At 39.6% G+C, this 12,114-nt stretch overlaps 2 protein-coding genes across 6 annotated transcripts in view; one reads left to right on the plus strand and one right to left on the minus strand.

The window, feature by feature from the left end:
* LOC135115740 (uridine diphosphate glucose pyrophosphatase NUDT14-like) overlaps nucleotides 1–8,022 on the minus strand; it is a 9,282-nt gene extending 1,260 nt beyond the window's left edge. The window contains exons 1-5 of the mRNA XM_064032694.1: nucleotides 7,883–8,022; nucleotides 6,277–6,385; nucleotides 5,648–5,861; nucleotides 5,452–5,528; nucleotides 1–5,312 (exon numbers count right to left, since the gene is read on the minus strand). The exon at nucleotides 1–5,312 is cut by the window's left edge and continues 1,260 nt beyond it. Of these exons, the coding sequence (XP_063888764.1) occupies nucleotides 5,140–5,312; nucleotides 5,452–5,528; nucleotides 5,648–5,861; nucleotides 6,277–6,385; nucleotides 7,883–7,966 (657 nt within the window). The 5' untranslated portion in view covers nucleotides 7,967–8,022 and the 3' untranslated portion in view covers nucleotides 1–5,139. The remainder of the gene's footprint in view (nucleotides 5,313–5,451; nucleotides 5,529–5,647; nucleotides 5,862–6,276; nucleotides 6,386–7,882) is intronic.
* The window catches only part of LOC135115745 (cytochrome c oxidase assembly protein COX16 homolog, mitochondrial-like), a 5,507-nt gene continuing 1,398 nt past the window's right edge, over nucleotides 8,006–12,114 (plus strand). The window contains exons 1-3 of one of the 5 annotated variants that reach the window (XM_064032700.1): nucleotides 9,161–9,298; nucleotides 11,337–11,370; nucleotides 11,678–11,815. In XM_064032700.1, coding sequence (XP_063888770.1) covers nucleotides 11,712–11,815 — 104 coding nt within the window. In that variant the 5' untranslated portion in view covers nucleotides 9,161–9,298; nucleotides 11,337–11,370; nucleotides 11,678–11,711. Of the gene's footprint in view, nucleotides 8,145–9,140; nucleotides 9,299–11,336; nucleotides 11,371–11,677; nucleotides 11,816–12,114 lie in introns of those variants that run through there. The other 4 variants (XM_064032699.1, XM_064032702.1, XM_064032698.1 and 1 more) reach the window with 4 other exon arrangements.

Raw genomic sequence — 12,114 nt, forward strand, 5'->3', positions numbered from 1 at the left:
GACACCACCACCACCAATACCACTTTCCCCTCTCGCCATGCCCGCCATGCATGCCCCTCACCACGTGTCAGGCATTACGCCGGAATCTCGGCACAAAGTTTACAGACACAACATACACACAAGCACCAGAATTAACAGGCTTAGCAGAATCAGCAGTTTGCAAACTAACCAAACCTCCACTCTAAATTAACAATCCTTACGTAACTGCAACCTTAATAACCCCCATAACAACCAGCACCCTCACGTATGTGGCTCACAACGCACGCTCTCACCACCGACAGAAGAGTAGCAACAAGCTCCCTATATAAGCAACAGTCTTGTTGCCACCCTCACTTTCCCCTTCTTCCTCTTCCTCTATAAACTGACTGACACTTACTCTCCACTATCACCAGTGCTACGCACACCACGCTCTAAAGGCACGCATGGCACCCTGCATGACACACCGCCTGCCCAGTCATTGAGGGGCGGCAGGAACGCAAGGGCTGGGTTGAGTATGTGGAAGCAAACGCGCGATTAATGAATGGCCACAGAGAAAAAGGTTAGAGGCTTCAATGACTGGAATTCGACCATGGCGTAAAAAATCTAACTACTATGTAATTCCTCCCTTAACTTGAGTAGCTTTTACTCCTTTCGTAAGTTTTTTCTTAATTTTTTCTCAGCAATATCGCACTGACCAGTAGGTGGACTGGTGTGGTAAGTCACTAGGTGAGGTATTGCATACGTAAAGAGGAAAAAGACAAAGGAGTGTGTGTGTGTGTGTGTGTGTGTGTGTATCGAAGACGGAGAGTAGGACTAATATAAACCACCACGGATGTATCGATGACAATTGGCCAACGAGTCTATTAATACTAAGAGGAAAGATGGCTGCTCGCTATAAAAGGCAACTGCTGGCGTCCTCTCAACCAGACTGGGAAAGAGGATCCCAGCTCTCTGTTTCCCGCGGCTGTTTTATTTTTGTAATGTTACACGTCGCCTTCCGCCGCCAGCCTCCGCCCTCCCGCCCCCCTCCCCCCTTTTTATTCACTCTCCCCTTTCTCTCCCAACGTCCTTCCTCTTCGCTGAAGACACATACACATGCACAACCTTTAGTCACCAGTCTGAGGGTGAAATGAGTTAAGGAGTCGAACAGAAGTGTGGAAAGTAAATACATTTCTTTCATTTTGTCGGTGTCAGACGGATGGTCACAGCCTTCATGCGGGTAAACACAAATAGTTAGCCTACTTAGACATCTGCTGCAGTATTATAATTTCACGTCTCAGGTGCAGTTGTCTAGTCATTTATTTAGTCGCTTGATAGTCTGGGGCTCTGGGCAGCGGAAATTGCAATGGTAGTAGCTGAAGTAAAGTTTTTAGGCGAGAATTAGGCCAGACACTGCATTCTTCCCTCTTCAGCAGCGCGAGTCACTGGCTGTCTCGCCCCACAAGCGTGTCGAGGGTAAGTGAACTAGACAGAAAAATATTTCCTTGCTGTATTTGTGGATGACCCGTTTTATTTTACACCGCGCGTCCACGAGGCTACAAGCATGCCAGGCCAGTATTCTGAAACGCTGTGCTCTCTCACCACGACTACTTTCAAATGCCACAGAGATTATTAGTCGGTTTCTCAAGGGTGTTTCTTTGGTTTATAATGCAAAGATCTTATTAATATGTCATTAGAATCGTAAAAACAACTTTAAAAATCAGTGTAATTTCAATTAGTTTTTTTTTTTCTCTTTTTCTCTTTTTTTTTTTTTTGCATGTAGTGGAGGTGCGGAGCAGTTTTTTTTTTTTTCGGAATATGGTCCCAGATTGTTACGAATGGTGCAAGGGTGGCGGTCTGGGCAGGAGAGGGAAAGCAGTAGTGAGGGAAAGGAAACGGGAAAGAGAGGGACACAGTGATGCTTTGTGAGGTACTGAGGGATACTTGAAGCCCACTACGGTGGAAAGAGAGTACAGGGATCATCTTAAAGGGATTTGTACATAGTGTTTCTATTTCGGTATTTTACTTTAGTGGCTGGTCTCTAAATACACCGGTGTCAAAAATGTAAAAGAATTCAAAGACTTTCAACATTTTTCAAAAAGGAAGGAAATTAAGAAAGGCAGAAGGATTGTCTTGAGGGGAGTTGTATATATCCCTGCAACCGTAGTGCCTTATTAGCTACGATCTAAATGTGCTGATTAGTCAGGAAATAAAAATGAAGGAATAAATAAAGAAAGTAAGGCTTTTTTTTATTACTTCCAAGGAGAAAAGACAGTTGAGGAATCATCCTTAGGGAGTTGCACTTATTGCTGCTAGAAATATAATGCCACTTCGCCATATATAAAGGCTCTTCTGAAAAATGAATAGATAAATAGCAATTCAAGATTAAGATTTAGTATTGCAATTTGTATAGAACTATATATATGCCTACGAGTAATTATTTCTTATCATTGCCTCACGTCCCTCGGATTGATGAGGTTTTAATTTAGTCTTTGTGTGTGTGTGTGTGTGTGTCACCCTTGGTATATAGATAGATAGGGATCATGGCCACAATATGTCTTCTTGCGCTCCACATGCAATGCTCGTAAATGTAGCTTGGTTTGTAGCCACGTAAATGCGTACAACATAAAGACACACTTTGGGACTTTTTTTTTTTTTTGTATTTGTTCATTTAATTGTTCGTTTATTCATTTGTTTATTAGAGGCAGTTAAGAGAGCTACGTAAAAGAATTTGAATAATAAAGTAGTCTTCTGAATAAAGGAGGAAACTCTACTTTGGTTGCATACCTAACATAAATAAATAAATAAATAATAAGATCAAATAAAAGAAAAAAATAATATTAATAATAACAATAAATGACAGGGAACAGTACGCATATATATTTAGAAGAGGGAAATGATGCCGAGGATAATTAATTACTGACAGATGTCGAGGCATATATAGCACTCAGGGAAAGGGTATTTTAATGGGCCTATGACGTAGGATTGAAAAGGATAGTGGGCGTGCATATGGGATTGTTACCTTTACTTTGTTTGGCTTCTCAGCGCTTCAACTAAGGGACAGTTACTTGTACGTGTATATATACCTAACTCTACATAGGTTGCAACCATAAATCTTAATCTTGTATTGCTAATTATCTGTTCATTTTTCTGAAGAGCCGTATGCCATACTCTGGTGGTCTAGTAGAAGTTATTGGGATTTTTAAGGGAGATTATTTTAGTGATAGTTTAACAAGGATTCTGCATCATCTATTCTAGGGAAAGGAAAATAAAACCATGAAGGAATTTATTTTAGTTGTAAGATTTGAGGTAGAAACAAATGAAAGAAGACTATTTTAATTTGGAATAGAGAAAAAAAAAAAGCCTACATCAGTGTGAAATAGAGAAGAGGCCTATTTTAATGTGGAATAGAGAATGTAGGCCCTTTTTCTTATTTGAGATAGAGAATGGAGACCTAGTTTAATTTGGGATAGAGAAAGGAATCTATTTTAATTTGGAACAGAAAATGGAGGCCTATTTTGATTTTGAATAGAGAAAGGAGACCTATTTTACTGTGGAATAGAGAAAAAGAACAAGAGGTGTGTGGTGTGTCAGGAAGGCAGTGAGTGGAGTGTGGCATGAATGAGATATAAACAAGGCTACACGTGGAAGGAGTACGATGAAGACATTTTCTGACAGTTCAGTCTCATAAGGGTTTGTCACTCACAAGACATCTGATTATGACAACAATGATGAAGATAATAATATGTTACTATTATATTTTTATTATGTATTTGTATATTGTATTTTTTGATTTATTTACACAGTTATTTTTACATGTATTTTTAAACACCTGGTCCTATAGGGCTTTTGTTCCCTTTTTTTTTTTATTATTATAACTGCCAACCCAGCCATGGAGGCACAGGAGGGATACTCTGAACACTTCTGGCCCAGTGCTCTTGAACTGCACTCAAAGTAAAGGGTAATTCAGACCTGCTTTGTAATCTTGGACAAGAGTTAACCAAGTGCATGTATGCAAAACCTCCTTTCTCTAGGTAAGCACTGAAGGGAGGGAGGGAGGGTAGAGGAAATGAAAACTTCGAGAAACAATAACAATTTTCATTCATTATTAGTATGAATGCACCATTCATGACTCTTCTATTCTTTTCACACAACTGGATGACTTCCTTATGTACCAGAAGCCCACTTTATCAAATAACACAACACAAGATTTATGTACACACTACATAACTCTGGAATTACTGTAAACAGGATCATGTAACCCTTATGGTGACAGTGCACAAGGCTCTTTAGCCACTGACCATAAAACTATCTTGCTCCACAAATCAGGACTATGTGATGAATAGCACCTGTATGCCTCTCCTTGGTCATCCCAGGTATCCATTTACCAGCTGACTGCCTCTACAGGAACTCTGAGACATCACACATTAGAATGTGTAATAGGACCACATCAATGAAGAGAGATTTTGATTCACTACAATATTTTGATACAACTGCATCTAATAATGTAGGATGCCTCTTCTGTTCCCTCGCTGTACCCAAGCATGCCCACCACCACACTACACAGGTGCATAACTTGTGCATACCAGTACTGTACTATTGGTAACTTCATTTTGTTTGGAGGTGAGTTCATGGAAGTGATGATTGTGGTAGAGCAATGGTGTATAGTGTTACTGCAGTGAGCTATGAAGAACTGGTGGTGAAGGTGACATGGAGTGGTGTGGAGGTAAAGGAGAGGAGTGATGATGCTAAAAGTAACTGCAATGGAAAGTGAATACAAGTAAATATCAAACAGCAACAAACCTTGTGGGCCTATCTAACCTATACAGTATGACTTAATAACACAGCCCATAAATAACTAATGTAGTAGAGAAAAGCTAACTACAGTATGAAGAAAAAGTAAAAAGAGTTTGGTTTTAAGGATGAAGAAGGACAAGGGAATAATAACTAAAGTGGTGAGAAGCACGGTAGTAAAAGAACTGGTGGCAGACAGGTGGAAGAGGAAAAAGAGGAACACAAACAGTATAACTCAAAGCTGGTAATAAAGTATCAGGAAGGTGGCAGTAATGGTGGACTAGGTGATGGTGGTGGTGGAGGAGGACTAGGTGGCACGGGTAGATGGTTTGGTGAGTGCTGGTGGGCTGGGTGAGTAATGGTAGGCTGGGTGGCACTGCTGGTGGACTAGGTGGCAGTGGTGGTAGTATTTGATGGGGCCTTGTGTTGCAGGAACCAAGTGAGAGCAAAGAGCAATCCAACAGGGGCTGTGATCTCAGGCTTGGCCATCAGCTCCTTCACTTCTTGCAATCCCATCTCCACCACCTCTATCAATTCCCCTTCTGCCTCTAAACCACCTCCTGTAAGAAAGCAAAGAAGTGAGTTTACTAATGCACTGACACAGAGACAAATGAGATAAATTTAGCTCACTAACACTCATACTATTGCTAAAATGAGACAAACAAGCAGTAACTCAAGGAAATGCTGGCAAAAACTGACCTTCTGTAACCTTCATTTTGTCCGTCACCTCAGCATAGAACATGGTCTGCCGGTCACCTGACACTCCTACTCCCGACCTGCAACACACACAGATGGATAGATATTTTATTGGCCACAGGTTCAGTTACACACAACAACCAACATTATTTTTCCTCCTGTCCTCTTCTTCCTTTGTGTTTTTTTTATTCCTCCTCACCTGAATGTCTTGACATGTTCAAAGTTCTTCAGCGGGACATCATAGCCACACTCCTCCAGTGCTTCCAGCTGTGCCATCTCCTCCAGGGACACCTTCTTGTCCACAATGCCAGCACACAGCTCCAGGGTGATGCCGCTGCAGCCTGGGTACTTTGAGGTGTCCACGTGTCCTGATGCCTGGCGCCCTTCTTCAGGAACACTGTTGTAGTACACGGCTGTAAGGTGGGGACAGGAAGGAGAAAAGTAAGTCTGCATGAAAAATTAGTAGCTATAACCAATAAATTAAATAAATTAATAATGACTCACAGTATGTAAAAAAATTATTTGTACCTAAAGCAAATTACAATATATGTTGCATTCCTTAGAATTTTCTGTAAACTGAAAATTCACAAATTGGAATCAGGCATAAATTTTTGTATGTATTCCATTTAATACATTTTCAATAAATTTATGTGATTTTATGTTCTTATTTGTAAATACAAATTCTACATTTGTTAATCAGGATAATGAACAACATCACTGCATCTTTAACTCTGAAAATGAATACATTTGTCTAATACATATTCATACTGCTATTATTAATGCTACATATTCATGTGTTCACAGGAATGCCCCTGCCTCATAACCCACCTGGCCTGAACTGCCTGACCAAGACCAACACCTGACGGTCTGTGTTGAAGAGGATGACACTCACACTGTCATGCAGGCTCACCAAGTCCCAGATCTTGTCCTTCTTGTCCTGCAGTGACCACAAGGTAAGGTGTGATTAACAGGGACAGGGGAAGTCTTTCCAGAAACCATATTAACTCCCAAAGATTAATTTAAGGTAATCATATATCCTATATTGTGCTTATGATCTTTATAACATCCTATCATATCTTAAAAATAATGGAAAGTTGTTCCAAATAGCAATGTCACAAATTACAGTGAATTTCATGTTTATAAACAGAACATATATTAAGCTATGGGCTAATGAACTGCTTTATATCAAGAGACATGTGAAGACTAAGAAGAACTAGGGATGTTATAGATAAGTGATACTGCCTTTTGCCTGAACCATTTTGTAGAATACAGCATTACTACTTTGGGTGGCTGTATGTACCTACCTGTGTTTAGTAATCCATTTAAATTTCTAAATAGTCATGGGACCAACATGCAAAGCACTAAGGTGTTCATACTTAAAAAAGAAAAATATTTTATCATATTAAGAAGCCACTGGGTTAATATGGCAGAGCTAGGACTCAAGTAGCTACAATAGTTATCATAATGTATATTCTAGCAATCAGTTTCATCTTAGCAGTCCAAACTGATTTGAATTATGAGTTGTGCAGTACACTACATATATTTGGACACTCCTATGAAGCCATCATACAAAAGAGATGAGAGGTGATGGGATTCAGAATTGAAGGGATGTATGTACAAGGCAAGAGTGTTAGGAGACAGTGAGTGAGATGTACAAGGGGGAGGGTAGATGTAGGTGTGGGGAGAGGCTGGCCAGGTCAAACAATAGTGACCTACCTCAAGACTCACAAACTTCTCTCCTTCCCCCTTGCCATGGCACCTTGACCATCACGTGGCTCTGTGTGCCGTCAAACACCTCTCCCTCCACTGCCAGGGAAAACAGCTGTCCAAAAGTTTGAAGCGGTTCTCACGGACTAAATAAAAAAATAAAGTAAAAGACACTTTGCTGGTCAAGTCTTGCAGTGACTGATATTGAGTGGTATCTTATTTAATAAACATGACTCATTGCATGCAACTGTTAATGTGTATAACTTTGGAGTCACAAAAATAACTGTGTGTATGGATAGCATGTAATAATACATATGAGAAACAAACTTGAATCAAGTGGGGATCAGCTGTCCCAATTTCTGGAGTGAGTAAAGGCACTACCAGTTAAAAATTGTTAAATGGCAATTAGGGGTGTTACATTACAATTAGGAGATTGTTAACATAGGAAATTATTACGTGGCAGTGAGGAGATTGTTAGATTGCATTTGGGATTATGTAACAGTTGAGAGATTGTTGCATGACAAACGATTTTGCATGACAGGAGACTGCTGAATTAGCAGACTGTTAAATGGAAAAAAAGGAAAAAAAAAAAAAAGCTTAGCGTTGAAATATAGCAGGGCGTAGGCAGAAATCGATCTCAAATCATCTCGCAGGTCAGTATAGGTGAGTAGCCAGTGCATCCTTCGCCCTGCGCCCTCAGCACTCAGGTGTCCCGCGCCCTGCTCACCTGCCGGTAGTGCATCCTCAAGGGTTTCACGAATTGCGAGGCGGCCGTCAGCGCCTCAACCTTCACGTCCTCCACAGCCTCCATCCTTCAGTGTTGTGCTGTGCTGTGGGTAGTCCGTACAGATATTGATATTCTCTCCGAGGTCGGACTGTTCACGTCAGGGGAATATAGATGAGGAAGTGACGGAAGGCGTGGCTGGGATTTCCTGTGCAGATCTTGAGTCGTGGCGTGAGAAGAAGTAATCAAGCAATCATAACCTAGTGTGAGTAAGCTCTTGTCATGGAAAATGAATTAGTCACCCCGTTAAAATGTCCTGCGAGCACAGTATTGAAGTAAAGAGTTTGATGTATCTCATCTCAAACATTATTTGCTTTAATCCCTAAATCTAACCACTTCCCTCCCTCAGTATAATAAAAATTATGTGCCTTTTCTCAGGCATTACTCAGCTTGACGTAAATGAACATCTAACCACGTAAATGAACATCTAACCACTTTTATTTTTATTTTTAAGAACTCGTGTGTGTGTGTATATATATATATATATATATATATATATATATATATATATATATATATATATATATATATATATATATATATATATATATATATATATATATATATATATACACCTATCTACCTTCTACTTTACTTCATCCTTTCACCCTAACTACATCTTCCTTAGCTATACTAGCTAAACTCTTTTTCACCCAACTGTCTATCCCCCCAAAAAAAAAATAAAAATAAATAAATAAATATATATATATATATATATATATATATATATATATATATATATATATATATATATATATATATATATATATATATATATATATATATATACACACCCGATGTTCATGTGATATTTCTCGCATATTACTGAACTTTGTATAAAATCTGAACCAAGAATAAGGGAAAAGAAGGAATGTAATAATGTTTCGCATGATGAAGTTCAGATTAGATTTTTAGTAGGTAGATAAATAACATGCATAACATGCATAATTTTCTTCACCTTTGCAACCTCTGTAGTCTGTAGGTAGTTTGTAATGTATAAAATATATCCGTCAAATCCTCTTAGTGTGCTACAGATGCAGATGCAGATATTTATTTAATTACAAGTGCGAATGCTGATGTTTCATTTATCAGAACTGTGGATGGGGGATCTTCCGAGGATGTGAATTCGGTTCCGGATATAATTTCTACCTAGTGTATAGTTTTCCTTATGTGCCTATTCTCTTATGGGTCACGGAAGATGTTTTGACGGGGTGACTAAAATTTATAGCGCACAACACCGGAGAGGCGGCCGGCGGGTGGAGCTGTGACCGGAGTACTATATCAGTGAATTATTCCCTCTACAGCTATTACTATTATTCCTGGAGTCTGCTGGCGAATGTCTAGGGTTGTTTTGCCAGGGTAAGGCTGTGTGGAGAGGTCTGTTATGCCATTGTTTTGCTAGATGACGATAGTGAAGGTGTGAGGTCCAGGTGATGGTGGTGGTGGGTGGTTACGTAGGATAGGGGTAAGATTTTGGTATGATTTATTAGTGTCATTTTAAGAATATCATGCGATAGGAGTAGAGTAGTGATGCAGTATAATACTTATAGTTTGTGAGGTATTTTTAATTTGTGATGTAGATTTGGGTCCAACGAACAAATTTCCGTTGGGTATGAAAATGATTGTTATTGTCATCCTAAGAATTTCATACGGCAGGAGTGGAGATATTGATGCAGTTAATCATTTCAAGTTTGTGAGGTAGATTTGGATCACTCTGAAATCTTTACCCGTCATATTGTTACTTACCATATGAGTGATTTTGGTATAATCGGTTTGTGTCGTCTTAACATCACGTGGCAGGCTTAGAGATAGTCTTGCAGTAAATTGCTCTGAATTTGTAAGGTGAAGCAGGATCAGAGAAATTAATGTATTGTCACTGGATATGAGAGTAATTTTGGCATGATTTGTTATTGTTATCATATGTGGCAGTAATAGTGATGGTAGTGCAGTAGATTGCATTTAGTTTAGAGGTAAACCAGGGGTACTTGTGGAGAATTGGGGTCCCGATGCTGATACGAGAATTATCTGTAACTATCATCCCTAAAATGTAACATGGCAATAAGGCTAAGCAGTAGTTCGGGTAATGACATAACAAAGCCAAGCAGGGTAGTACCTGTGACCTGAAATATGTTATGGTTACCTTATGAATATTTTGTGGCAAGAGTGTCTGAGTACAGGGCATATTCTCTCCTCCCTCCCCCTTCTCTCTCTCTCTCTCTCTCTCTCTCTCTCTCTCTCTCTCTCTCTCTCTCTCTCTCTCTCTCTCTCTCTCTCTCTCTCTCTCCAATCTAGACATGTATTTCCCTCCCTCGTCTTGCTTATTCCTCCTGGGAATTTTCTCCTCCACTCATTCTCACTCCTCTTCATGCTTCTCAATTTAGTCATTAGCTTAACCTAGCTGAAACCTTTAATACCAGTGGTTTGGGGAATCATAAGTGTTATGAAATCAGTTGGAATAAGAGGGTGGTGTGACAAGGAAGGAAAATGTCAAGGAAAAAAAATCACAACCCTAAAACAGGTAAAGGGAGTCAGGCCTGAAGTATTAGTGTCACCCTTAAACTACCATATGACGGCAGGGCTAAGAGGAAGTAGATCAGTGATGAAGAGATGCTGGTGTGAAATACTTATTTCAGTCACCCTTAAGATATCTCACTAATTGAACAGGCATTGGTATACTTGGGTATTCTTTTCACACAACATTCAAGTGAAATCTTCTGTCTTATATAGTTAATAGGACTGCTCTCAACATGTTAAGTATGATCATCAGTCATTACCACCCAAATCCTGTCCCTTCACCTGACTGAACGCTAAGTCCCTATCCTTATCAGAACCTAGATCCTGAGGCAAAAGGCTCACACATTATGTTGCCAGAGAGAGGCTTTGTGTATGACTAAGTATTGAGACTGAGAGGGTGCATGATTGGAATGAAGAGGCCTGAAAAGAAGTGGAGGTTGTGCCATTAACAGGGATGAAGGGAAGTGGCCTGAAATACTTGTTACTGTAACCCTGAAAATAACCTGTGGCAGCAGGGATAAGAAGTTATTCTTTGACTGGTCAGTTTGCAAAACACATTCAAGGATATCTGTCTCAAGATAGGATGGGGTGCACTTACAGTAATGCCCCTTTTACCCTCCCCGAAAACACTGATAAATTGGTTTGAAGGTTGGATAAATGACTATGAGATGCCCTTGCCAGGGATTAAACCACTGGCTGTGAGAACAAAGTATAGCACGTTTGATGTCAAGACTACAGGTGTCATGTCCCAAAATAATTTTCAAGATCTTTGTGCTTCTGATCAATACACAGCTTCCTTCTTCCACTCAGATCAATTTGCAATGTTTCAGTATCCTCTTACCTTAAACAGATGTCATTTATTTAAGCTGAACTGCTTTTTCAGAGAATGTCTGGTAATCCCTGCTAGATCTACACAGGTATGTTACTTAATGGGGATGTTTATCACTTGCCACCAATGTAACATTCTCCTTTCCCACTTCATAAAGACACTGAGAAATGGATCTGATTATAATTAGTTGATTGTAGTGCAGTAAAGATTAGGGGAAGTTTAGTGCATTATTTATAGTTCAGAGCCACAATAGAAGAAATAGATAATCAGTTTCTTATCATTTTAAAAACAGTATTATGACAAGGGGGAAAAAAATTAATCAGGTATGTTATATTTAATAATGCAAAAACTCCAAAGCTCGCATCACATATTCTAAACTGAAACCTTTTTCCCAGCAGGAGTTCGAGGCAGTACGGCAACTGCTGAGGCATGGGAGTCAGGTTTTTTGGAAGGAAGGCCACACGCTTTGGAGTGCCATTCATTTTACTTGTTGTTGGCGGCTCTTTTGGTCTGAGGGAGTTTGCTCAGCTCAGGTAAAAAAGTCAAGAATTCTTATATGTGTGTCCAAGTGAATGGAATGATATAACTGTAATCTTACTTGTCAGTAGATTGAGTGTTTTTATCATGACAATCCTCATTGAATGATTCACTCTGATCTTCCTCAACATCCTGTGCCTCACATAGGACTGGATCCAGACACTAAAATCAGGGGAAGACAGGTAGGCCATCCTGTGTTCATATGATTCACTGTCCCAGGGATGTGTAGCTGTCACCTTGGCTTATCTTGGTTGATGTTTGGTTAAGTGTGCAGTAACAGGTGTTGTAAGAGAGT

This window comes from Scylla paramamosain, chromosome 29 (assembly GCF_035594125.1).
Source record: "Scylla paramamosain isolate STU-SP2022 chromosome 29, ASM3559412v1, whole genome shotgun sequence".
NCBI lineage: Eukaryota > Metazoa > Arthropoda > Malacostraca > Decapoda > Portunidae > Scylla > Scylla paramamosain.